The following is a 25,035-nucleotide window of genomic DNA, read 5'->3' as shown; positions in this document are numbered from 1 at the left end:
ACCCTCATCTTACGCCAGTCAAAACGCGAGCCCTTCTGACCTGCCATGTTTATTTTTTCACTTTTGAAGTATAAACTGGGCTTGTCTTAATTATTACATAAATCGCCTTATCGGAATTATTGAAGTTATTTTCCATAGCTGTTAGCTTTTACAATCATGTTTACATGGCAACAAACAGAATGTGAATTGGGTGTATTTTCATCCGTTGAGTTGAGGCAATATGTAAATAAAAGAAAGCAGAAAACACATTTAACAACCAAAGCTCAAATGCTGGTGCTGTAACACCTGTAGAGGGCAGCGGTGAGTAATGTTTAGTTGATGTCTACAAAAAACTTCATAGAAAGCCAGTCAAATATTTTTCTACCATTCCAAACTATATACTAAAATAATAATTTATTAAAATGTGATGTTGGCCTAGTAGTTGCAGTTGCTGAGCAGCTCCTGTGCTGTACTAACAGTATGCAGAGGCTACTGTTATGGTAAAATTTTTAATCTGAAACAAACAGTGGTCAAAACGTAATTTTATCTTTAAAAAAGCTACTATTCCCGCCTTAAGTGTTTACGTGACTGAGCTGAGCTGGAGGCAGCGTGGTCTGGATGCATGGTAGCTCATGCTTCACATACGCTGCACTTAAGTAACGCTGATAAGTTGCGTCTGGTGTGAATTCTGTGTAACTTTCATTAAAGTTACGAATTTTTTTGTTATGACAGCAACAAATATTCCCGCAGTGTGAACTCATCATACGCAACACATTAAGAACTGTATTAATATCATTCCCATTTATTCTGAGGTACTTACAATATAAAGAGAAAACAAATGCAGAGTGTTTTCGTGAGCAGAAAGCTGTAACTCATGTACTATATAAATATTGTTAATTATGTAACATACACTTTAAAGTATATAATGTAGTACAGAAACACAATTCTATTGACCTCAGGGAATATTAGGAAATAAATAGATTTCCCTACAATCCACTCTGATGTAGCTATACCTGTTACTGTAAAAAAAAACAAACAAGCAAACAAAAAAAACAAAACAAAAAAAATAATCAGTAACTAAGTCCTCAGCATGTGTCATGAATGAGTGTATTTGGTACTTCGTAGTAGTTCTGAACCCACGGTCTCGTGTATTTCCCAAAAATCCTGTTCAGGGTGAACAGTTGTAGAGTTTAGGATGAAAAGGTATCAAAAAGTCTGTGCTTCCTCTCAGGAATGGTAGAAATACAGCTCCATCAGACTTGTCAGGGCTGCAAAGAGGAGACTATGGTAGTGCTTAATAAATCCATTCTGTCAAGTGGCGTCTCCAAGGAGTATCAGAGTCTGCGAGAGCCGCTGCTGACTGCTGCCTGGGAGGCAGTCTGAGTAGAGCTAGTGACGAAAGAGCAGGTGGTGTTGGAGCAGGCAGGGCACTTCTCTTTTATCCTGTCTTTTCTCTTTCTCTGCTTCATCTTAAGAGGCTCCCTCTTTGCTCTGCTCTGGCTCCTGGCTCCCTGATGCCTCCGCCTCAGGGGCCGGAGCCCCGGCAGCATCCGCCTCTGAAACAGAACAATGTTTAGTCTTCAGCTCCACATTTTAGGAAAAGTATATTAACAGTTTAAGTCCCAGGGAACACAGTGTAAATTATTACAAATGTTTACATGATATAAAAATTGAGTGTTGCTTTAAAAAACTGTGCTCCTGATATTCTGATGAGCATAGACAGCCCTCTGTCCACGGCTTTCAGCCTGCTAAGTGACTGAGGCAGAACTAAAGAGTGAAATGGGCTCTACATATACAGGTGTTGATGTAGACAACCATGCCTGCCATTCATTGTTCACTAAAAAGATTATCCAGCTTTTATATACCAACGTTTTAAAGAAGGTGTGGTTCTTAATCACTCTGCATGTGCATCCAGAGAACACTGGGGTGGCTAGTTGACCAAAGAAACGGATGAATGCTCATCCTTGCTTGTTAGTTTAGCTTTTGTTCGTTGTTAGCTTTCTTGCTGTAAGTTTCTCCGATTTGAAGACAGATAAGGAGGCCGTTAGGGGTTTTGTTAAAGTGGTGTGGGTGGGAAAACCCACATCAGCCTTGTGACTGGTGAGGACTGGTGAGGGTTAAGACAGTACAGTTTACATCAAGAGAAGAAAATGTTGGCAAATTATCAGATATATCAAAATATATCAATATATAATATATTAATCACTGGAAAGTTATTGACAGGACAGTTTCTATTTCTATATTGGGTGCCCACGAAAGCGTAGAAAGAAAACAGATTTATTTTATTTATTTATTTAGTTTTTTGAGTTCACTTTTTCAAAACACTTCTCAACACCACTGTGTTTGGACCAAACCATTAACTTTTTTTCCTTCCTTGAATACACTGTATTCAGTGAACACAACTTCTAAAATTCTTTCATTCAATTCTCGCTTCAGCAAAACTGCATATTTCCAGAGCTCAAATTACAAATGCTTACACACACAATCACAAAACTGTTACACTCCAAAACCAAACATGAATATAAAGTGCATATCAATGTCAAGTCACGAGTACTACATTAGACAACAATCAAATCAAATCATCTATAAAAAGGTCAACTTGAAGAGTTCTTTTGTTCACAATGGTCAGTCCATTAAGGTCTTATGAGAGTGCAATGATGCTCTGATCATGCTGTAGAGCATTTGGGGCCTAAAATGAACTCCTGTGCTCAGCTGCATATTTCTGAAGAGTGTGAAGCATTTTGAAAAATTATGGTACTGAAAAACGCTATACAGCAATCATAAAAACTGCAACAGCTCCTAATTAGTTCTTTATTCCTGTAACAAGTCACTGACTCAACAAGCAGACACAAGTGAAGGATGTCTGGCACCACATTGCACTACATGCGACCAAATTAAATAAACAAACATTTAAATAGAAATATGCACATGAAATTCATGCAATATATTGCATTTATTTAATAAAAAAAAAGCAACCTCCCATGGCTCATTATGGATATGGTTTTTCTTCAGCTTGACTTAAGTAATTATTCTAAAAGAATCTCCTGAACTGACTGGTGCAATTCTAAAACATCTAAACCAGAAACACCCATTTGACAGTTATGTTACATTTAAAAGCCAAGTAATACTTTGGCTTGTAGGGTGCCAATTACTGTCTAAGCTGTTATCAAATATCTGGCCACGCAGCAATATCCACCAGTGTGAAGCCTTCAGCTCACATCAGCATTTCACACCTCATATCTACTAGTTCCTGGCAAGATTAATATGGGTGTTGCATGTTCCTCTTTTTGAAACTTATTGGCCATGGGGGCTTTCCAGAGCAATAAACTGTGCCAAAGTTTATTTGTTGTTTCATGAAAACTTCAACAATAAGTTTAACAAAAGAGTCCAGCAGGGCTGTTTTGGCTTTTTTTGCTAAGCAATTCATCATTCTCACGACTGGAAATGTTCCCACACGGGTAGGAAACAGTTAAGGAAGTGGTAATTGTTCCGAGCACTGATGACAGAGCTATGTGTGCTTGTGGTGACAGCATCTATTCAACCTCTCCTTCAACTCCCTTTGTGTTTAAGACACACTGACAAACACATTTGACCTTAAGAGAGCTGTGTTCTATGAGGGAAATGGACTCTTAAGAGCAGGCCTGTAATTATTAGTAGTGAACAAGCCTGGCTCTCTGTTCAAGACTGTTAATGTGGCATTAAGAATGGGCAGTATGGCAATATGTTTTGCCATCATGATAAATTACATCACAACATGCTTTTCTGAATATATTCTGGATATTATCAGTACTTTTACTGATTCTCCTACACCGAACAACTGTATTACACAAAAAAGACAGATTTAGATAAATTATAGAGAGCCTGTAATCAGTACAACACAGTGTATATTAACTGCATAGCAACAAGTAGCTGACTGCATGTCAGCCATTATGCTGTTATCGTATTTTATTTATTTAATATCCATTATCTGATTTTTCCTACTGTTCCTATTTTACAATTGAACATTGAAATAAAAACATCATTGTAGTCACTGTTTGTTTTTCATTGTCTTTTAAATGTGATGCTGGTTGCCTTTTCTCTGATCTCTGATGGACATTATGGCAAAAACCTAGCATCACTATACTTCAAGACATTTTCATAAGTATCCTGTTATTTAGTTTTCAATAGGTTTGGTAAGTTGGAACAGACAAAAAAACCTGCAATGTAACACAAAGAAAATTATCAAAAACTAAGAATGCAGTGATTTTTAATCTACATTTAACATACTGCACTGCACTAAATCCAATTAAACAGGGCTAGTAATGAAACACTGTTGGTCAGTGTTCTTTATGTAATGTCAATATCCAGGAAACAGTGCTCAGTAATAAATACCATCATAAGGCCCACTCTCACTTCCAAATTGTTAGCAAACCTCAGAAAGAGTCAATATCATGAAAAATAGTGTAAAAAAGAGCTCAGATTTGACAGATTTTAATGACATACAAAGTGCTCTGTGTCTCATTCATGATCCTCTCGTACTGCACTGAAATAAACAGATTTGAGCGCAAATGATGAATCAGCCTTAATCAAGCGGCAGCCTACCAGCACCTCATTTGCATATCATTTACATGAAACACACCCTAATTCATGCTAACTGGTGGGGGGAGCCAATAAAAACAACAGCATGCAGCAGCTCTTGAGCCAATGGCTGTTCTCATAGGCAGAGTTTGAGGTTGAGTAGTAAGTGCACAATTGGAAAGAATAAAACGTTAAGTATACAAAATGTCTTTTTTAATGACAGCAGAACGTTGTCATTGTGCAGTGTGATTATTTTCCTAAAATAACTACGTAATTTATAACATCATTTAAATAGCATATTTAAATGATGTATCATTGCAGTGTAGGAGATGCTTCTGCACTAGCTGCATTTTGCACAGTGTAATATGTCTTTAAATGGAACATGGAATAGTTGCAGCATTTGTATATACCAATGCGCATGTAAAATCCATTTTTGTTCTGGACTGCCATGAGCTGTACATGCATGAAGCCCTTCAAACTTTACACAATTTAAATAATTCTGCATGAGGGATGGGCAAAAATTTCTCCCTGTAGATGCCAGAAACTGGCAGACAGTTTTAGGAAATGGACACAAAGTTGTATCTGTCAAAAGGGGCAATACCAGTTACTGAAGCCAGGAGTTACTCAGGTAGTTATTTCTTTAATAGTTTTTCCCCCCATTTTCTCCCCAATTTAGTTGTATCCAGTTCCACGCACTAGACTTCCCCAGTCACACGATACCACCAGCATGAGAAGGGCAAAGGCAAATACAAGCTTCCTCCGAGTCATGTGAAGCCAGCCACCACAACTTTTCGAACTGCCGCTAATGCAATGTCACTGGTTGGCTGAACATGCTTGGAGGAGAACGCTAACTGCCAGTTCTGTTACGTCAGGTAACAGATGCCTCAATGGCTAGCATTGTGGTGAGTGATGGTGGGGAAGAGGGAAGCCTATCCTACCCATCCAAAGAGAGCAAGGCCAATTGTGCTCTCTTGGACTCCCAACCATGGATGCTGCAGCATCAATAGGGTTCGAGCCTGCGACCTCCTGATAATAGGGCCAATGCTTAGACAAGAGCCCAGGTAATTCATTTTCAAATACATCATTGTGATGAAAAAGTCAAATACTGTTTGGCTGATGATCAAATACTGATATACCCACACATGTCAAAAAAGGGAAAGTTAACTTGGTCAGTTAACTGCAAATCAAGCTTTTTTTTTTAAATATATAAAATATACATTTCTGCTGTGTTCGTACCGACTCCCCAGAAATGGGCTACTCTTAAACAGCGTTTGAGTCAGACTCACGCCTATCATTTTGGGCATTTTGTCTCTTACCGTGTGACAGGAAAGGGCCATGTGATTGACATGCAAAATCACTAACAACAAACTGACATGACATGTACGGGCTACAACAAGATCTCAATAGTTACGGCCAGCTTAGCTTTCAATAGATAGACATTTTGCAGTGTACACTTCCATTCACATTTGTTTGCTCAAGCATTGTCTGTAAATACCAAGAAAATCAAGTCATTTGATTGGTAATTGAATTATTCTAAACTCTAATCATATTACTTTTCTGGATTAGCTGGGTTCACGGCGAAAATCATACATAACTCCAATGAATCCAGCTAATGACACTTAATGTAATTGTGTAATGTTCAGAAAGCTACTCAAACTCGGCCACACATTTTAAGATGCGTCATGCACTGTTAATTGGTATTGTTGTGTGGGTAAACTGATAGCTAAAGTCATATCTCAAGAACAGTCATTAAAACTATTGTATGGACCTCCATTTACTGAAAGCCCCATACAATAGTGAGAGAAACTATTGTCAAAGAGGAAATGTCAGACTGACCCCGTCCCCCTTTACTACATCTCAGAGGACACTTCACACACAAACACAGAGTGTCAGAAGCAGATCTACCTCCTGCCTTCAGGTCGATTTGAGCCATATCTTTGGTCAGTTCACTGGTGCCCCCCGCTGTTCCTTCACCCTTAATGTCTGGCACTGCATTCCTGCGGCCCGTGCGATCACAGTTAATGAAATCTGAGTATAACGACTCAACATCCATCATCTGCCCATGACCTGTCTTCTCATTCCACCTGCAGGAGTCAGAACGAAAGAGAGAGAGCAAGAAGAGTTAGGGTTACATGAATGAACAAAAAGTCATAGTACATTTATATTTTCTATATACTCAGACTGTGATATGCCTTGCAATATACTAAACCATACTTTTACACAGACATCAGTGTGACATGATTAAAGGCCCAGCACAGTATTTTCACTTTTTACTCAAATCTTAACCTAGTAATGTTTCTACACTACCTTTTATCACCTTTTAGGTACAAGACTTATTAGGTGTTACTAGACGCCATCCCATATCGCTCCACTTGACAGTGTACCTGGTATACAGCACAAGATGGTGGGCAATTGCAAATGTTCAGTTTTGGGCTGCAACAAGGAGTACAGTCACTCTCTACACTCAATTTCAAACACCAAAACATGAGAGCAAAATACAGTGGCTCAAATTTCTTTTTGAGGCTGAAATGACAAGCACTACAGGAGTCTGTAGTGAAACTTTTGCTTGTGCTTTGCCTGTGATAATTATAAAAAATTGGATATTCCAGTACATTCATGGATTTGTCCTATAATCATGAATGAGTTGCACCTTTGTTTACATAGCAGTATTTCACGCTGAAACCTTTGTAAACCGCTTTGTAAGTAGCCACCACTACAATAATGGTAATTCCCATTAGCAGCATTGAAAATTCTGTTAGTAGTGCACTTTCCTACACATGGACATAGTATAACAGCTTGAAAGCTACTCTAGCTTAAAACCTGCCATTTGAAGCTTGTAAGACATGCATGTAACATGTTCTTTACTTTGTATATTGCAGTTTTTTCAGCAAATCCCTTAGTAAACATAGCTGTTGTTCACAGCCTATAGTGGCTGTTAAACATCTTATGCAGGGTACGTTTAGCAAAGGGTTTTATCAGCATTGTGAAAAATGACACATCACCAGCTAATGTTCTAAATCAGTATTCTCTTCAGAGTGATGATGCTATTTCCATCCTACACCATACCTGAAGCCAAGTACTGGGCTGCTACGTTTGAGACAGAGGCTGTCAATGAAGAAATTCTCATTAATATGCAACACTTTGGGGTCACACCTATATACAGTGGAATGAAAAAAAATTCATCAGAGAAAAGGAGATTTTAAGGAGATTTTGGGAAATGTCAGGTGACTGAAATCTAGTCACAATCTTAATTTTTGACATAACTTAAAAAACAACTGTGCTAGGGCTATTTTGACCAAAAGTATATATTATTAGTAGTAGTAATTATATGTTATTTGGATAATGAGGAAGTCTTGATTTGTCTATGTGAGCATCCTGCCCAATTAATCTGTTTTGGACTGGATGTTCACAGCATATAATACAATATTTCGTGATTTGCTAGAGGCCCACTGCATATTGCAGCTTTCTATATTATCTGTAAAGGCCAATGTTTTAATTAAAATGAACAAATAATATATTGTACAGCCCTAGAAAGTATAGTGATTGATTTCTGCATTATTACGTAAAAATATGCTACATTAAAAGGTCCCAACGAATACAAAGCTCAATGAAGCGGCAAGCTGAGACATTTGCATTATGCTAATTGAATATTTGCCTGTGAGTCTTGCAGCTCTTTAATATCTGTGACAGAACATGTTAGCTGATAAATTAGAGTAATTATTGCTCCGGAGGTTCTATTTCTATACTTAAGTTAATAGAGTCAGCTCCTGAACTCATTTCATGGCCTAATTATAACAGGGAGGCGGAAGCATTCATCTGAGACCATCTACTGTCACGAAACATTCACCAAACATTCTCTTCTCCATTTAACTGGGCTTGTGCTGAGGCCTTCTCACAAGTATGTATGCCAGCTTGCAATTTCAGCTTTCCTGGCAGGGAAACGAGATAAAAAACTTAAGCGATCGACAGAAACACACTTTCAGAGTGCTTTACAGCACCCTTCATATTGGCACAGTGCATCGAACTGCTTTCAAGAAGACGAAGGGAGGGGGAGAGGATGGGGGTGGAGAGGGTCAGAGCGCATTCCCGGTGAAGAATGCACAGCGCACACACATTAGCTATTCAACCCCCTTTGTGCCTCCTCTTCTCAGTCCATATTTAAGTGGGTCATGGATCCTGCCAGCCAGAATAGCGCTGTGGAGCGGGCTGCGCTAAGAAGCAGCAGGAAAATAAGGGGATAAAAGAAAACAGAGGGGTGGTTCCAGAGAAATCAAGAATGGAGAGGAACACACAAGACACACACAAGCTACTGAATCTAAAGCTGAAGATATACATCACATTCATAGCAATTACCCCTCCACTCTCTACCCCATTAGGACTAAAGTAATTGCAGCTAATAAAGTAACATGAGACCCAATCCCGCGGACTCTGATTTAATAAACTAACAAAGAATTTACATGCCACTGCTTTACACCACACCATCTGCAAAATGCAGATAATCATGTGTTAATTTGTACTATAATTTGGCCAGTTGTCATAATGTAAGCCCAAAAACAATATCCGCTTACAAAGTATGTCTGATGCAAGGAAATCAAGCACTGCTACTGAGAATGTTCTCAGCTTAGGCATTTATGCCGAATAAGCTAACCAGTTCATCACAGTTAAAGACGACAATGAAAATATAATTCAAAAATATAATTATTATGGGTGTGAATAATTTGTTTAATAGCAATTCAATTTGTATTATAATCCAATGGCTGGCGTGCTGATTCAAAAGGTAATTTTGTTTTGTTTGGCTTGATTCTATCCAATTTGATTAAGTAAACCACTATCTGATTCAGTAATTTCCTGGGACTGCTGGCGCTGTGCGTGTGAGAGAGAAACATCTGGTCTCTGGAGTAGAGTGGTACCTAACTACTAGTTCAGCCAAGAGTTTGTTCTGGCTTAGCCACAGTCAAGAGGTGTAAGCTTTTTAAAACAGTCTGCATGTGGCCTGGTGGGTGTCACATGAAGATGTAGGCTGGATACTAAACAATTTTTTCTTGTGGCATGTACAGCTAGTGTGGCCTTTTTGTCAGTAAAAACATACATAATTTGATTATTTAGCCTCAAACAATTTAAAATCAGTTTCTGGCCTCATTTGAAATTACTAGAGCGATGCAAGAAAAATCTGGTGTACTAATGCTACCTAAGGGTTGATTCAACTGAGAACTGGGAATAATTAGAATCAGTGCAGGGGCTCAAGCATTATAAATAAATAAATAAATAAATAAAGCACTGAATGTATTGCGATTACCATCATGTCAGTAATAATCGTACAGGCCTAACTTCTGCATTAGCGAGAGCTTAGAGATATAGTAGTAGTGCTAAGTGATATATTGTCTATAGTGATATGCTAGTATTAGCATCATACAACAATATTTTCTAGCTTTAGCACTACTGATATATATATATATATATATCAAAAACCAAAGCAAACAGTTTACAATACATGAAATCTAAATCACTCGGAAGTTTCCTTTATCTTTCATTTCCTTTATACTTTACCTTTGTTATATCTTATCTTTTTATCTCTTATCTTTATTGTCTGATTACTATTTACAGCACTATGTTGGGCACTGATTTTAAGAAAACAGAGCAAAACAGTCCATCAGATTGGTCACAGATTGAGGGAGCCAGCTAGGAAGCTTTATGTTCTGAAGATATTTAAGTAGTGAGATGACCACCAACTAGCCTTAGTCACTGTAAACAAAAACACAATTTTAAAAACATCATATGGTTACTGTCAGGTCTGGCATCCAAGTGAGGGGTCCTAAGCCTGCCCCAGACACTCCATAGCTACGCCCCTTCATCCCAATATTACAAGTTATTTTCACAATATATATAATATTTTGTTTTTCTGAGGTTCCAGAAATCAGAACAGACAAAATGCCCTAAGTATTACAGGACAAATTTTTGTTGTATGGTATTCTTTACGTACAGACCAAGACAGAAAAGCATATTGTGATGTAATGTGACATAATAATAATAATAATAATAATAATAATAATAATAATAAAGAACAATAACAATAAATATCAACATATTGCTCACCTCTATACTGTTATTTTGTTTTAAAAAAATACTGTGATTCTGGATTTTGAAAATACTGCCCAGCATTAGTAGCCATCACATTTAACACAAATATCCCCCAACCCACCTGTCCACATGATCCCATAACAGCTTCTGGAGTCTCATAACGCTACCCACTGACTGCTCTGCTGAACACCTGTTTTATCAGATTCTACCTTTACAAATGCTAAGTGGAGTATCAGCATGCTGGTTATCGGATATCCCTGATCTCGGCCTCACCGAACAGCACAAGCAAGAAACTCAACACGCAGGACACTTCCACTTTTATTTCTACAGAAGACCTCCTGAACCGTATTCAGTGGATTCCAACAGCCTCACTCACATTTCTGAAACATCACTGGGACAACACTGAAGTAGTGGAGGCGTTTCATGTCAATTTTCAAGTAGATTTGCAAAAACACCCCAGTTCAGAGCAGGTCAGTCAGAAAGCACAGTACTAGCCGGTGGGGAATGTTGTGGCCTGCAGAAAGTCAGGCTCCTTGGAGGAGAGATGAACCTCAGGAAATGTCAAGCGCAGTGCAGGACTCCCTGACCCATTTTAAGAGCAAGCTCCCCAAAAGGTGCTCTGTTTTATGGCTACATATAGGAATGTGTGGCTATATGTCTGTATTCTCAGCAGGCCTAAACATTCTCTCATGTACAATTTGACTGTAAAAATGCCTGATGCAAATACCACAATGTGTGTACAATGATTTGCATCAAGCTTTGTCTGAACCAAATCTTCCTTTGCAAATGCAATTCATTAACATTTAAAAGAAGGGGGAACTTGGAAATACAGCAAAAGAAAAAGGTTATTATGACGAAAGAAGATGTGCAGTCATCGAAAAGAACAAAAATAGCTCTGTCCCTTTAAGAGTTCTCTTTCCAGACAAATTCTCTGTTGGCCTGTTGTTTTTAACAAAATTAAGGGAGGCATATTACACAGCAACACTCTTTAGAGGAAAGCCATATATTGTCTGTCAGACCTGATAATTCTGTGGAAAAAGATATCTCTGTTAATCATTAAAATATTTTGTGGCTATTGCTCCATGTGAAATAACTTGGCCTATGTTTTCTGAAATCTTAAGCATGAACAAGCAAACAGGCTAGCTAAATATAGATGAGTGTTTACCCAAGGCAGCGGGGGCAGGACTGTTTTGTTTGGCTCATATGTCCAACATTCAACTTCTGCATGTTTACTCTCCAAATTTCAATTCAATGCAGCAACAGTAACTCACTTTGGTAATCCAATGCCAATCTCACTTAATGAAATGGAGCACTCTGTGTGCTGAGGAAACATGGGCTACAGGCTGTGTGAGGAAACAGGAGGTAGTGCAGCTGCAACGGCACAGGTGTGCATTCTGTGATGACAATGACACCCCACCCACCAGAGGGAGAGCACTGGAGACTAGGGAGTCGGGCGTTCCATCCCTGCCCGCAAGAGACTGAGTTCAGTACACACACAAAACGCTTGTTATTAACGCCCCAGCACTCCGCAGTCTCCAGAAGGCCTGCAATGATGTTACAGAAAACGTTAAATTAATCCACAGTTTTAAACATCATGAAAGTGCCTCAGTCCATCTCCCTTAGTGTCACAGAGAGTTTGGATATGGACAGAGCACATCTAAACAGTCTGGACAAGCCCAGGGAGTGCAGTATGTATGGCAGACTTAGACCCATCAGTTATCTCCATAAAAGGACAAATGAGATCCTCCATCATCAGACTGAAATACAGCAGCTCAGTGAGTTCCCTGGGGCGCCACTCAGTCAAAACCTCAACAGATGAATTCTCATTTTCACTGGAGAAAAAGAATCAAGACGAGGCACAGAAAGAAGTAATCCAGTGTTCTCTTTTCATCCTACCTGCCTGATGAGAGTCAAGATTAAGAAGGTTAAGAGAAGGTTAAAGTGGCCTGCTCTGTGTTTGTGGAACACAGCCTCCATTCATTTTCTGTGAAAAAGCTATTCTCTATCCATGCTCTTATGACTGTAGTGGACTCAAAGAGACATACCTCAAACTAGAGATGCAGTGCTTTTTAAGGAACTGCTGCTTCTTCCATGAATTTGTGTATTCTTTTCTGGAGAAAAGGAAGTTCAGTCTTAGAGGTTCATTGCATTTTCTGCTTCTCACAATCCAAGTAATCCCAAACACTGTTGTTCAGTGTTGTTCAGAACACCAAAACACCAGCTGTTTCTTTGTTTGCTTTGGATTTTTTTTCTTCTTTTTTGTCTATTTCCTTTTCTCATTAACTTCCTGACAGCTACATATCCTTGCAGATAGACGTACACTAACATAGAATTTCTGGGTCTTATACAACAACCAATAATTAACAACTTACTATTAACAACTACTACAACATATTATTAATAGATAATTTAAATTATTTTAATTTATTTAATTATTTTAATGTCTTACATTACTTATGTAGATGTTTTCAATATCATGTGAATATGTACAACAATTTCTAAAATAAAGAACAGGAATAGGGAATTAACTGACAAATAACAACTAAAATTGATCAAAATTATCATTACCAAATGATGAACCTGATACAAGGCTAAAAATGTATAGCCTATCAACATTATTTTACTTGTGATAGAACTCTTGATGGAACATGAACTTGGCTTTGCATATAGTAAAAAAGATAAATTAACTATGAAAACACACAACTAAATAAAAATGTTCACATATTGTACCTGCCTCTATATCACAGCTGCTGACTAGGTCAACAGAAATCCTGTCTTCTTATCTGAAATAGGATGCTTTAACTATTTGATCTGAACAGCCTCGAACACTGCGTAGCAGCCTTTTTGAAGCACTCATGCATAACACTACTTGTTGTAACATGGTGTAAATTTGAAATATTTTGATTATAAAAACTAACCACTTAAATTAGGTTTGTGATGAAAGTTGTTTGGTCAGAATTTATGTCGGCAAGTTACGTTATGTGCCTTCAGTGGCCTTTACAAGGAAACTCAGAGTGACTACACATGCTACTACACATATTTCAGTGAATGCGTGAGCTAAAAACAGAACGCAAAGTTACTGGTTGTAATTATCAGCCATAATTTTAATACTAGGCCATAATAATTGCATTTATCAGCACATATTATATCATCCACCAATATGTTGTGCATCCCTACTCTCAAACCCATAGTGTTGAGTTTTCTTCTCACCAAGGAAGGATTGGTAGAAACACCCAGGATCAGATGTGAAGCAAAAGTGGAGCTTGATTTGATCCTATCTCTCAAAGATCAAAGCTTTAAGTACTGTTTATCTGATGGTGATAATTTTGGGGGTCTATCAGGTCTTGCACAGCAGTTCCATTTTTTCTGTATCTTTTAATTATCTTTCGAATTTCAGTTTTAGAGATTCCTGTTTCTTAACTTGTTTTCTTTTGACTTTACTCTTCCTTATGCAAGATGATTCTGTTATATCTAAACTCCCCTAAAATATCTCCTGACGAATGAACAACTTGTACTTAATTGCTTTTTTGACTGAAATAAATGAAGGGTTGTCTTTGACCTTTGGATGGTACTGCATAATAACATTCCAAGAATGACTTGGAATTTAGTGGCATCAGACTGAAAGAGGGCCACTTCTATCCAATCTTGGCTCACTGCTTGTGAGATTAAACCCACAAAAAAGGGCCCAAGGCATGACCACAAAGAATCTGGATAGGCTATATATTTAACACAGACAGGCCTGTGATGAAACAATGGATGTGTCAGTATATGTCTGGGAAGATCACATGGTTGTGTTACGCATGTTCAGCTAATAAGAGCTTCCTCTTTAGCTTAGTCAACCAAAACAGTCAAAAAGTACTTCCCATTTAGCATCTTAATGATTCAAATTTAACACCATGTGATTGCCAGCTAGCTCTTCTAAACACATTACTTGCAGAGCAGGAAACTGTCTTTTCTTCTCTAGCACATATTGGACTAGAAGGATGAGCCCCTTGGGACAGGAACTCCCTTAGTTTCCAGTAGACTTGAGATTTATTGAATCGTAAAGGCATGAGAGCTGACTCATTCTAAGAGACGGAGGCCTTGGAGCTCTGCGACTCGTACTAGAATGTCAGACATGCATGGATTTCCACACATTCAGACTGAAAGCTCCTGAGGCCAGACGGAGACAACCTACGAATATTCCTTCCTAGTCATTAACTATGTTCAGTTGGTCAAAACTGCTATAATAGGTGGTCGCTGTCAAATTCTAATTGTCTTACTCTGGGAAAATCAATGCTATGTCACTCTGGTGTTTAAATCATACCATAAAACATCATAACAACAATAGCTCATTAGAACACCAAACGCAGGGTCGGTACATCTGTGGAGAAAACAGCCTCTATTAAAACTCTCCATCCTGATGCTCATTGTTGGTTTGTGAATGGAGGACCTTCTGAACAATACCTAACAGGAGCTCTCAGCAATGTTATGAACAAAGCCAGAGAGCTCGGTGGAGGAATATGAGTCAGCAGCTATGCTTTCATTGGGCCATTAGAAGAGAAATAGAGGAGGGTTATTGCTGCTCCAGTCCCATTGGGACACTTAGTGCTTTTCTGCACGCAATGAAAACATATCATCTAGAGTTAGCCATACAAATAATGCTCCATACAGGGGGTTCATTAAGGTAGGCTTCTGTCCAGTTAAAATCAGACCCCCAGGCTCTCCCATTTAAACTGTTGCACAAGGTTTTCTTCGCTCGATATCAAATCTTTCATCATGGTCTAGTTGTTTCAAAGGTGCCGGTTTACAACACAAACTTTGAACAAACTATTTATTTTAAATCGTTTTTGATTTTCGTAGAACAGAGCTGTGCTCTAAGGATGCCAGACCACCAGTCTATTTTTAGTGCGTGTTTCCAGACCACTCTTTAGCAGGTGATGAGATTTAGTTTACCAAATCCATATCCCATGTTTGCTGGAACCAAGCAGCCATTTTGGTATTTTTGCAGCAGCAGCTCTTTCATTCACTGTAGGCAAGCACATGCAGAAACACACACTTGAGCAAAGAGCATATGACCTAAAATAGGACACAACTCTTTCTTAATGTTCCCATTAAGCAAGGGATTAAAGTGACTAAAGGCATTTAAACAAACACCTTCAAAAAGGAGCTCCAAAAAGCTCTGAAGTAGCTCTAGAACTGTCTGGAAGTATGATGCCACAACACTACTAGAGAAGAAGAATAAAGACTTGAGGGTCTAGAGAGAGCAAGAGTCAGAGAGAGATATGTTCTCACTGCCCACTTTATCAAGAAAGATATGGGTGAGCTGCGTCTAATCAAGTTAAATAGACTCCGGCCAGTCTAAAGACAGCAGTCCATTTAGCTGCTCTCAAGATAAGTGCACAGGCCCCAGCTTTGCACTATTCACTCTTCCATAAGCAACAGCTCATCTGAAAGACACGACACTTTCAGCTCTCACAACGCTTGCAAGCAGCCTGTTTGGGGAAAGCTAGCTCACTGGACAGGGAGTCACCCTTCTTTGGTCAAGCTAACATTGTTATTCAGCACCGGCTTTCCTTTCAAGATGTAAGTCAAACAGCAATGGTTCAAAGCTTCTGCCCTATGTATATCCTTCCTCTTCTTGAGGGTTCGGTCTCGAGGCGTTCACACGCACTTCTCACACAGCACATAAGAGAGATGAAGTCACATGAGAAAGACAAGCCTAGCTTGATGTTTTAAGAGCTGGTAAATTTCATAGGCTTCAGATTTCAACACCTCTCTACTCCCTTCATGCTACTGGCAATGCTTTTTAAATGGCAACTTCATGGTGTCTCTCGAGTATTACATGAAGCCTTTCTAAATTAAAACTTAATTTAGAAACCTCAGTAACTCTATCTTGCAGAAATTTTCAACACATTTACCATGTCCTCACAAGTACTCCAAGAGTAGACCTGGTATAGGGGGAGGGCAAAATGACAATATTTTATTGTGATAAATTACATCACAAAATTCTTACCTGATGATATCCACAATATGCTCAGTACCGTGACCACCTATATGTGTTATTATAAAGAGAGTATGATTAGGCTTGTATAACTGGATTTAGTGCAGTGCAATGTTTCAAATGTTGCATAAAAATCATTGTATTCAGAGTTTTCATGGTAATGTTTTTTAAACGCACATATCGTGTATCATGGAAATCCTTTTAGGTATCTCAATATTATATTTTTGTCATATTGCCCATCCCTGCTTGGTATGTTAGAATAAATAAATGAAAATAAACCAAACAGTCTTCAGGTACTACATCTGACTAGATGCTTCATAACACTAGACTATTGCTAGGCAAGCAGATGAGATAAGTTAGGCAATACTGCCTCAGCAGATACAGTGCTTTCTTAGGTGCTTGGTGCATTCGTAATAGGTAAACTGGCATTGTGCAGTAAGTCGAGATGGACGACAGTGGCTGCCAGGCTCACGGTCACGCCTTGAGCAGGATGGGATTACTGAGGTTTCACCCACACATGACTCATTTTCATTTGCCATCCACTAAAGTGCTGTAAAAGGTCCACTAAGTAAAATGTTCCATTCAAACTCAAAGAAACATATTTCTGTACAAAATAATATTACTTCATGATAAGCTTTGAATGCACCATGGTAACAAGAAGTGGATGATTTTAAGCTGGGTAAATGTCTTTCCTTGGTAAGACTGAGTCACTGAACTGTCACCTAACATACAGTGGCACAAGATATACAACTTGGAATGGCCATTGTTTCTACTACCGAAGACTTGACTGACTGGGACATGCACTGGCATGTAAATATTACAGTGTTACAGATGATAGACAACCAATTTATTTTGATTCAACGAAGAGAGCTTTTGCCTCCCCAGTGAAAAAGCTGCTTATGCACAACCAAAAGCTTTTCCAAGCCATCAAATGCAATTAACCAATACTTTGAACTGATAAAGAATGGCAATGTAAAACTCAAAATATTCTGCAAACACTTAAACTAATGCCCTGATTAGCCTTTGAGTTCATAAGGCCATTAACACAGCAGGATGGAGGCAGTACCTCATACAACAAAGCCTCAACAATTTAAAAAGCAGACGGAGATCAAGGCCCACAACAGACGCCCTTTTACTAATGCACGAGCTGATAGTTCACACAGGAAAACTGGAGCCCATCAGACCTTTTGATATCAGATCAAATATTAAATTATAATGAGGTTGCTACAGAGAGCACGAGCCATGCATGAGCAGTGTTAGCATGCTTAACCCATTCGCAGGGCCACGATTTCATGGACGATTATTTCATTTCATCAGCATCTAAAGTGTCAAACGTCAAATGCCTGGCATGCGAAGGTCTGAGTTTCATGCTGCCTTCAAATATTTAAATATCAAACACCATGAACCCATGAAAAGCACAGAAACATATACTGCTAGAAATAGACTTCACACAGAAAACACAGATGAAGAGTGCGTTGTTCCCTCACATATATATGTGCTGAGGTAATGGGAAAACAGAAAGGGTGTTGTCCTATGCTCATCTACCACATGCCCAAAGAAAACAAATCGAAAGGAAGTTCATTCAAAAGATCATTTATAATACATCAGGCAGCCACTGCCATCTCAGAATTGTTGCATTAGTTTTCCATAAAACAAGTCTGTTGCGATGACATCTAAGTAAGCAGAAAAACAAAAGGCTGTTTGTTGTAACATACAGCACGTGACAAAAGCAATTTACAATAGTCATGCTCTAGCAACGAGTGACTCATTAGACCGGTCAACTGACAGACAATCAGATGTTGACCACCAGGGACGTACTGATTTAGTGCTCGGAGGAGGTATTATAGCTATTCAGTTATACTCACTTTTTAGGGGTGGTCATTGTCAAAGGGCTTTCAGCTAATATAAACCAATAGTTGGGGTTTCCCCATGAGTCAGGCAGTAGACAGTGGCTGCGGACCAGACTCACTGACACTGAGTCATGAACAGGTGGTTGGGTCTTACCAAACACAGCTACGCTGACTAAATGAGAAAACAAAATAATCCAACTTTTTTTTTTTTTTAATACTAAGCGGCTTTTGTTTCTTCTTCACTGGACATGGCACTTATTATGACGACTATATTTTTACATGGTATGCTACTCTGAAAGAACTTGATTTTGCCAATTAAAGACCTGTCCCAATAAACCTGGAACTATAAAACAATATCCCCATGAATTAGAATAAAACATGAACCAGCTGCACAAAAATGTTCCTTTTTATTTTCAACAGCACTTGATGTTCTAAAAATTCCACAGGAAATTATGAAGAAAAAAAGACAACGCTCCTTAAAAAGCTGTCCACCCAGACACTCAATGAGCTATAAAACGTCAGGGAGAAAAAATCTGAATCTCTGAAACAGCTTGTGAAACAGCTCGTGAAACAACGGGATACATATGAAGCATTTTACTATCTAACTAACGTCAATCTCAGGTTTAGACACACACTTGAAATGATTATTTGAATTACAGTTCGAAAGAGTAATTCATATAACCTCCAAAAATATCACAGTGCATTTAAAAAAATAAGGGCCTGGAAGTCACAAGGCCTATTCAAAACAAACTCCATGCCATCATTATTGACCTGACACAGAGTTTACAAGCGGAATATACCAAGGCAATAGCTATGCACAAGCTGGTGGGAACATAACTGAAATACATTACTGCTAAAATACGTTTACGATCGCCCGGCAATATATTCAGGCCTATAGTTTATACCAGACGCAAAGTGTCTCTGGAAGTCTTTGAGTTTGTTTAATACAGTTACTCTGAGACATCCGCAAATATTTAAAAGTCTCCTTGGACTTCTTCACTGCTACACAGGGGAGGACAGAGTCTGGCCTAGCAGGACCTCATTACTCGCGTCTGTTTCTGCTCTTCCAGCAGACGACACGCTGCCTTAACAGGAAGCAGGTGGGCCGCCTGTCCGCACTGTTTGCGCTGCAGCGTGACAGAGGAAAAGGAGGAAGACCACCGTCTGCCACGTCTAAAGAATGGCACACAAAACAGGGTATAAAACGCATGCCAGTGTATTATGGTTACTGAATAAGACCAGCTATTACCATGGAATGGCATGAATAGTCAGCGTTCAGATCAGCTTTTACATTCCGGAGCATTGAAGCTAAACCTGAGGACAGTGACTGGAGGTGCTGAATGTATGTAATCTTTTCACAAAGCAGTTGTACTGTATGAAGTAGAGGCAAGCTAAACCGATACAGCAAGGTTTTGTGTACATTCAGTGAAATCTGAATTAGGGGCGCTGCCAATATACAGTACTGGGCAAAGGTCAGAGATCATCCTTCATTTATTTCATTTCCAGACTAAATGGCCATTAAATAAGTTATTCATTTAAGATTGCAGGTTGGGAAAATAAGGGGAAAAAACAGGAGTTTCCAAAACTGAGATTTAAAAAGGTGTGGAAAATTATCCCTGCAGATTTCTTTGAAAAACTGAAAGCAAGTCTAAAGAAAAGAATGAAAGCTTAAGTAAAGCTAAAATGTGGACACATCAAATACTGAATATTCTGATATTATATTTAGTTCTTAAGGTTTCTGTGTAAGTTCTTTGTTAATATATGTTTCCTGCTTTCCTTCCTGATGCTCAAAAATGAATATCTTATACATAAGGGCCTCCTGACTGGAAATTAAATAAATAAATGATGGTCTCTGACTTTTGCATGGTATCATATTACTCTCCAGTAAACAGCAAAACTCAATTATTATTTGCTGATCATTGCTGATAATTCAGAGACCTATTTTCAGCCTGTACTCACACTGATGCACATGTAGTCTCTAGTGGCTGGCATTTCCCTTCTTTTTAACTCACTCCTACACACACCTACTTTTGTGAACTGCCCTGGATAAGACTGTCTCATAAATAACGCAAAATACTTGCATGACATAACGTCAAAGTTTGCAATACTTGTAATACGTGATGTAGTTGTGTCAAGATTATGCAAAATTAATCAATTATCTGTCTTTAGAGTTTGGCCTGTCTTACGCTCACTGTATTTCACAGATAACAATGTGATCTTTTAAATTGTCAAAAAAATATGTTATCATTATCTGCCTAAAAATGCATGCATACAATCAAACAATTCACAAAACAGCTAAAAGCTTTTCTGCTTAAATAACAAGCACAGCAGATATTTGTAATCACTAGAGATGGCATTTTTTCTTTCTGACACAGATATTGAAACCTTAAATATCGGCAGATGTCGATACCAATACCAGTGTGATTTTTCTTCTACAAAAACTACTAAACTTTACAATGAAACATTTTAACTGAAACACTTCACAAAAGATGAGAAATAAAGGTAAGATTCATCATTTTTTCCCCCTCCAATATCTTATCTAGCATTTTCTGCTATCAGCCAATATCAATACTTAGTACTGAATCGGTGATCCCTGTTAGAATGACCTCTGTTAGAAAATCTATGCACCAACCTGGCATGGGAATCCTTACATATAAATAATCATCATTATCGAACACCAAAGTACACAACGGCAAAACTGCCATTGCATTAACCAAACCCAACCCAAACCAGATACACTGGGCAGACGATGGTGCTGGACAGCTGCTTGGTCGTTAAGAGCACCTGTCACAGAGCATTTCCTCTTTCTTTGGCCTTAGTGTAACCCAGTTCTCGCTTACAGTATCATTGTCCACAGCCAATCAGTAACATTCTTTTAGCTTGGGCTACTGCACAGCTTTCAATACTTACCAATCTCATTTCAAATCCTGTCCACACAGTGATGACTAAAGACAACCAAGAATGATAAAGTCCACACAAAAAAAAGCAGGTTGTGCTGGAGGAGCTGGAGAGATTGCTTTTTCCCCTCTCTCCCTCTACCACTCTCCCTCTCTCTCTCTCTCTAACATGAGCATATCCCACACAGCTGCAGCTCTCTTCTCTCCCACTGATCAGGGAGGATGTGGGCGTAAAGTGATTTGATTTGCTCCGAGTTGTGAGAGGAGGACAACAGGCCGAACACATCCTGAGAGGAGCATTACAACCTTAAACACGGCTACGATCATTTCATTGAACCTGCCTGGCAGCTCTGACTAAAGGCCACAAGTGTAACTTAACGTAAACTGAACTCAAACAAAGGCAAATGAGCTAGAAAAAAATACAGGCAATGGGCTGTACAGATTTGTTTTGTTGCTTACGAGATACGTTGTACACATTTACAATGATCTTCGTAACAGAGATCTACAAAATCTACATCCCTCATCAACGCAGCAATGGCTGAGGAGTACTATGGCTCGTGCTGCCTAGTTACTGTGGCAATGGCTGCTGACATTTTTGCAACTTATGAACTGATGTGCATTTATGTTTACATGTATTCAATTGTGTACAATTTTAAGCATTATAGGCGTAATTTTACTTTTTTGTTCAGATATTTTGAAGATAAAGAATAAGACTTTACTTAAATTGTATGGGATGGTGGTAGCCAAGTGGTCACCTTTTCCATAACTGAATAATGTATTTGATTTCAGCTGATGGCTAATGCTACAGCCAAAGCCATAGCTCTAGTCATCTGACCCAGCCAAAATCTTTTGGCAAAAGGTATCAGCTAAATGACTAAATGTATGTGGCCAATAACCACATAAATGGATCTTTCAGCTGACACATCATTTAAATATTGCTTTAGTGGTGATGAAGGTGGATGTCAAGTTTTCAACATAGTACTGTGCAAAGGTCAGAGAGCATCCTTCATTTATTTAACTTCCTGTCAAAACGGAAGCTGAACAAATTAATTATTTTTCTGGAGATATTTTTTGAAGGGATCAGATATCCCACTTGCATAAGGACACAGGAAAGTCAAAGGAAAATTAGTGAAAAAAAAACCAGTTTCCAAAACTGGATCTCATAAAATTATTAAAATATATAAAGAAAATGGGATTCCTGTCCTATCCCCAAGATCTAAGACTATTACCTTTGAGAGATAGGAGAAAATTAAGTGCCAGTTTTGTTTTCAGGTTTTTAAAAAGTTCACAGGTGTTTCTGTTCATCCCTCCACTATGAAAAAACAACTCAACACTATGAGTCTGAAATGATGTGGAGCTGTCAAGATGTCATTACTGGAAAAAGAAAAAGATAAAGACAAAAAAAACTCTCCAAAGCACCAAAACTTGACATCTGAGATATGGAGTAAGGCATTATACACTGAGGAGTCCAAATTTGTAATTAGTATTTTTTGGATGGTGATAAAGAGAAAATGTAACAAACTACTAAGACTGAACTTGAAAGTGTGGAAAACCATCCCTACAGATTTCCTTAAAAACTGAAAGCAAGTCTCTAGAAAAGAATGGAAGCTGTGATAAACTCAAACAGTGAACACAGTAAGTACAGAAAGATGTGATATAATATGTAGTTGTTGAGGCTTCTGTGTAATTTTCTGTTAAATTTAGGTCCTCTGCTTTCTTTCCTGACATTGAAAAATGAATAACATAAGCACCACTTGACTGGAATGTTATTGTGCATGTCTACACTATAACAGGAAAAAATGACAAAAAAAAGAACAGTCTTTCCCCCTTAGATGTTCCTTTATGTTAACAGTACATTCGAGGCTGTCACTGATGGCAAACTCTCTTCAAGCTTAATCAGGCATTGCCTGCCCATACCATTCAAATTCACATTCCACTTAACCACCGTGCGCATGCAGGACAGCACCCGCCAATCTCTGGAAATGATCCTGACACATCAGCACTTAGGAATTCATAACACTACCTTCAGAATCAGTTTCTGAAAGGTAAGACGAAGTAAAGCATGAAAGAGCTTTTTCATGAAGGTGATTTTACCGAGGGCCTTGCTTTGCATTTTAAAAAGTTCACATGAATTTGTTAAAGAAATGATGTACGGACTAAAACAAACTGCCCAAGTGAAAATCACTGCCTCTAATAACATCACATGTGATTCATGGAACAGCTACTGTTTTTCCATTCATTTCAAAATTCTACTGACTTACAACTGCTGTGTTCAAGTTATAAATGATATGAAATGTAGTATATCATGTTCTGTGATCTGTGACAATAGCCAGCCATATTCTCTTTATTTTCTCTTTACTTGGGTTTAATCTCTTGTACTTCTGTTATAACTGTGGCTAACTGTTGTAGGCCCATTACTTCATTTCTGGTTGATTACATTTGCTGCTTCAGAGCACACATGGCCATCCTCATGGCCAGTCCAAGCTACAAACAGACCCTTTAATGTCCTTAAAAGGGAATACCACTCATTTTTTTCAAAACTTCTGCATGATTCAATCACTGTGAGTAAAGTCATTCAGAGTGGTGGTGATAAGAACCAGAGGCTGCAATGTCTACAATGGAAATAAAGCCATCTTACTTACTATCCAAAACAACCAGTAAACCTACACATCTTCTGAGTTTTTATGTATGCTTGAAGGTGCCTGTCCACCATGAATGGATTTTATGAATGCAAATATGAACACATCTTAGGCTGAAACCCTAACTCAAAACTATGGCACACAGGGCCAGAGCACTTTCTGTGAGGTAACTTTTAGAGGCATTAAATGCTTTGGACGTCAGGTTCCTACCAGAAATGGAGAAAAAATGGTGGAATTCCCAATAAGGAGATGAGATTTTAGGACATTAGCACATAAGGATGGAAAACGATCCCTATTTACCTTGTAATTCAAGCAGCTTGGGTCAAATAATTAATTCATATAAAGTCTCCTAAACACAAGGCAGCAAACTTTTTTAAAAAGTCTTACTAGTTACTTAGAGCCAAGCTGAAAAGTACACAAAACTGAGTAAAAAATTAGTTTCGCTACTTCTAACGTTAACATTGAACTAGAATGAGTGTTCAGTTCTGCGTTTTTACACACCGTAAAGTTGACACTATGAAGGTTTACTTAACAGAGCGTCTACATGCTGGAGCTGGAGCTGTTCGCCTCCTCCTCCTCCTCCACACCAGGATGCGAAGGCATAGACAGACAACACATTTCGCAGCGTTACCACAGCAGCTTGCCGTGCCTTTCTCTATTTCCCTGTCCGTTCAAACGCCCATAAGAGCAGCCTGTCCCTGCCATTTTCCTTCTAACTTCATCTCTGAATAAAATGTTCGTTACAGTCTCATTCTTTTACACCATAACGGCTACCGCTAAGCACAGCGCCGAGCCAACGGTAATACTACCAACGACCAACCTTCGTTCGCCTGAATTTCCTCCACTTGTTACCGCAGCACTCCGACCGTCGCTGTCGCTGAAGCTCTCTGTGGCTATATTTCAGGTGTCCTTTCCATCATTATTCTGCGTTACTGTGACATGTTTTCGACGAGCAGCTCCTGCGGAGAAACATCACCATGTCGGAGCCCGACCGCTTCTTTGACAGCGCCGCTGAAAACAATGAGCGAGGTGGTGTCCCGAACAGCTGTTTC

General features: G+C 38.7%; 1 protein-coding gene across 2 annotated transcripts; it reads right to left on the bottom strand.

The window, feature by feature from the left end:
- Positions 1-758: 758 nt before the first annotated feature.
- Positions 759-25,034, bottom strand: pkig (protein kinase (cAMP-dependent, catalytic) inhibitor gamma). Of its 2 annotated transcripts, none has more exons than XM_036590636.1 (3): positions 24,804-25,034; positions 6,442-6,620; positions 759-1,535 (listed from the first exon to the last, which is right to left on the bottom strand). In XM_036590636.1, the coding sequence occupies exons 2-3, from the start codon at positions 6,590-6,592 to the stop codon at positions 1,450-1,452; spliced, it is 237 nt and encodes a 78-aa protein (XP_036446529.1). In that variant the 5' UTR covers positions 6,593-6,620; positions 24,804-25,034; the 3' UTR covers positions 759-1,449. The 2 variants fall into 2 exon arrangements, with proteins under 2 accessions (XP_036446529.1, XP_036446530.1); XM_036590637.1 differs by lacking the exon at positions 24,804-25,034 and adding an exon at positions 21,358-21,514.
- Between the last annotated feature and the right edge of the window lies 1 nt (position 25,035).

The sequence above is a fragment of the Colossoma macropomum genome, unplaced genomic scaffold (genome assembly GCF_904425465.1).
Source record: "Colossoma macropomum unplaced genomic scaffold, Colossoma_macropomum, whole genome shotgun sequence".
Lineage (NCBI taxonomy): Eukaryota > Metazoa > Chordata > Actinopteri > Characiformes > Serrasalmidae > Colossoma > Colossoma macropomum.
This window is presented reverse-complemented; position numbering and strand designations above follow the sequence as displayed.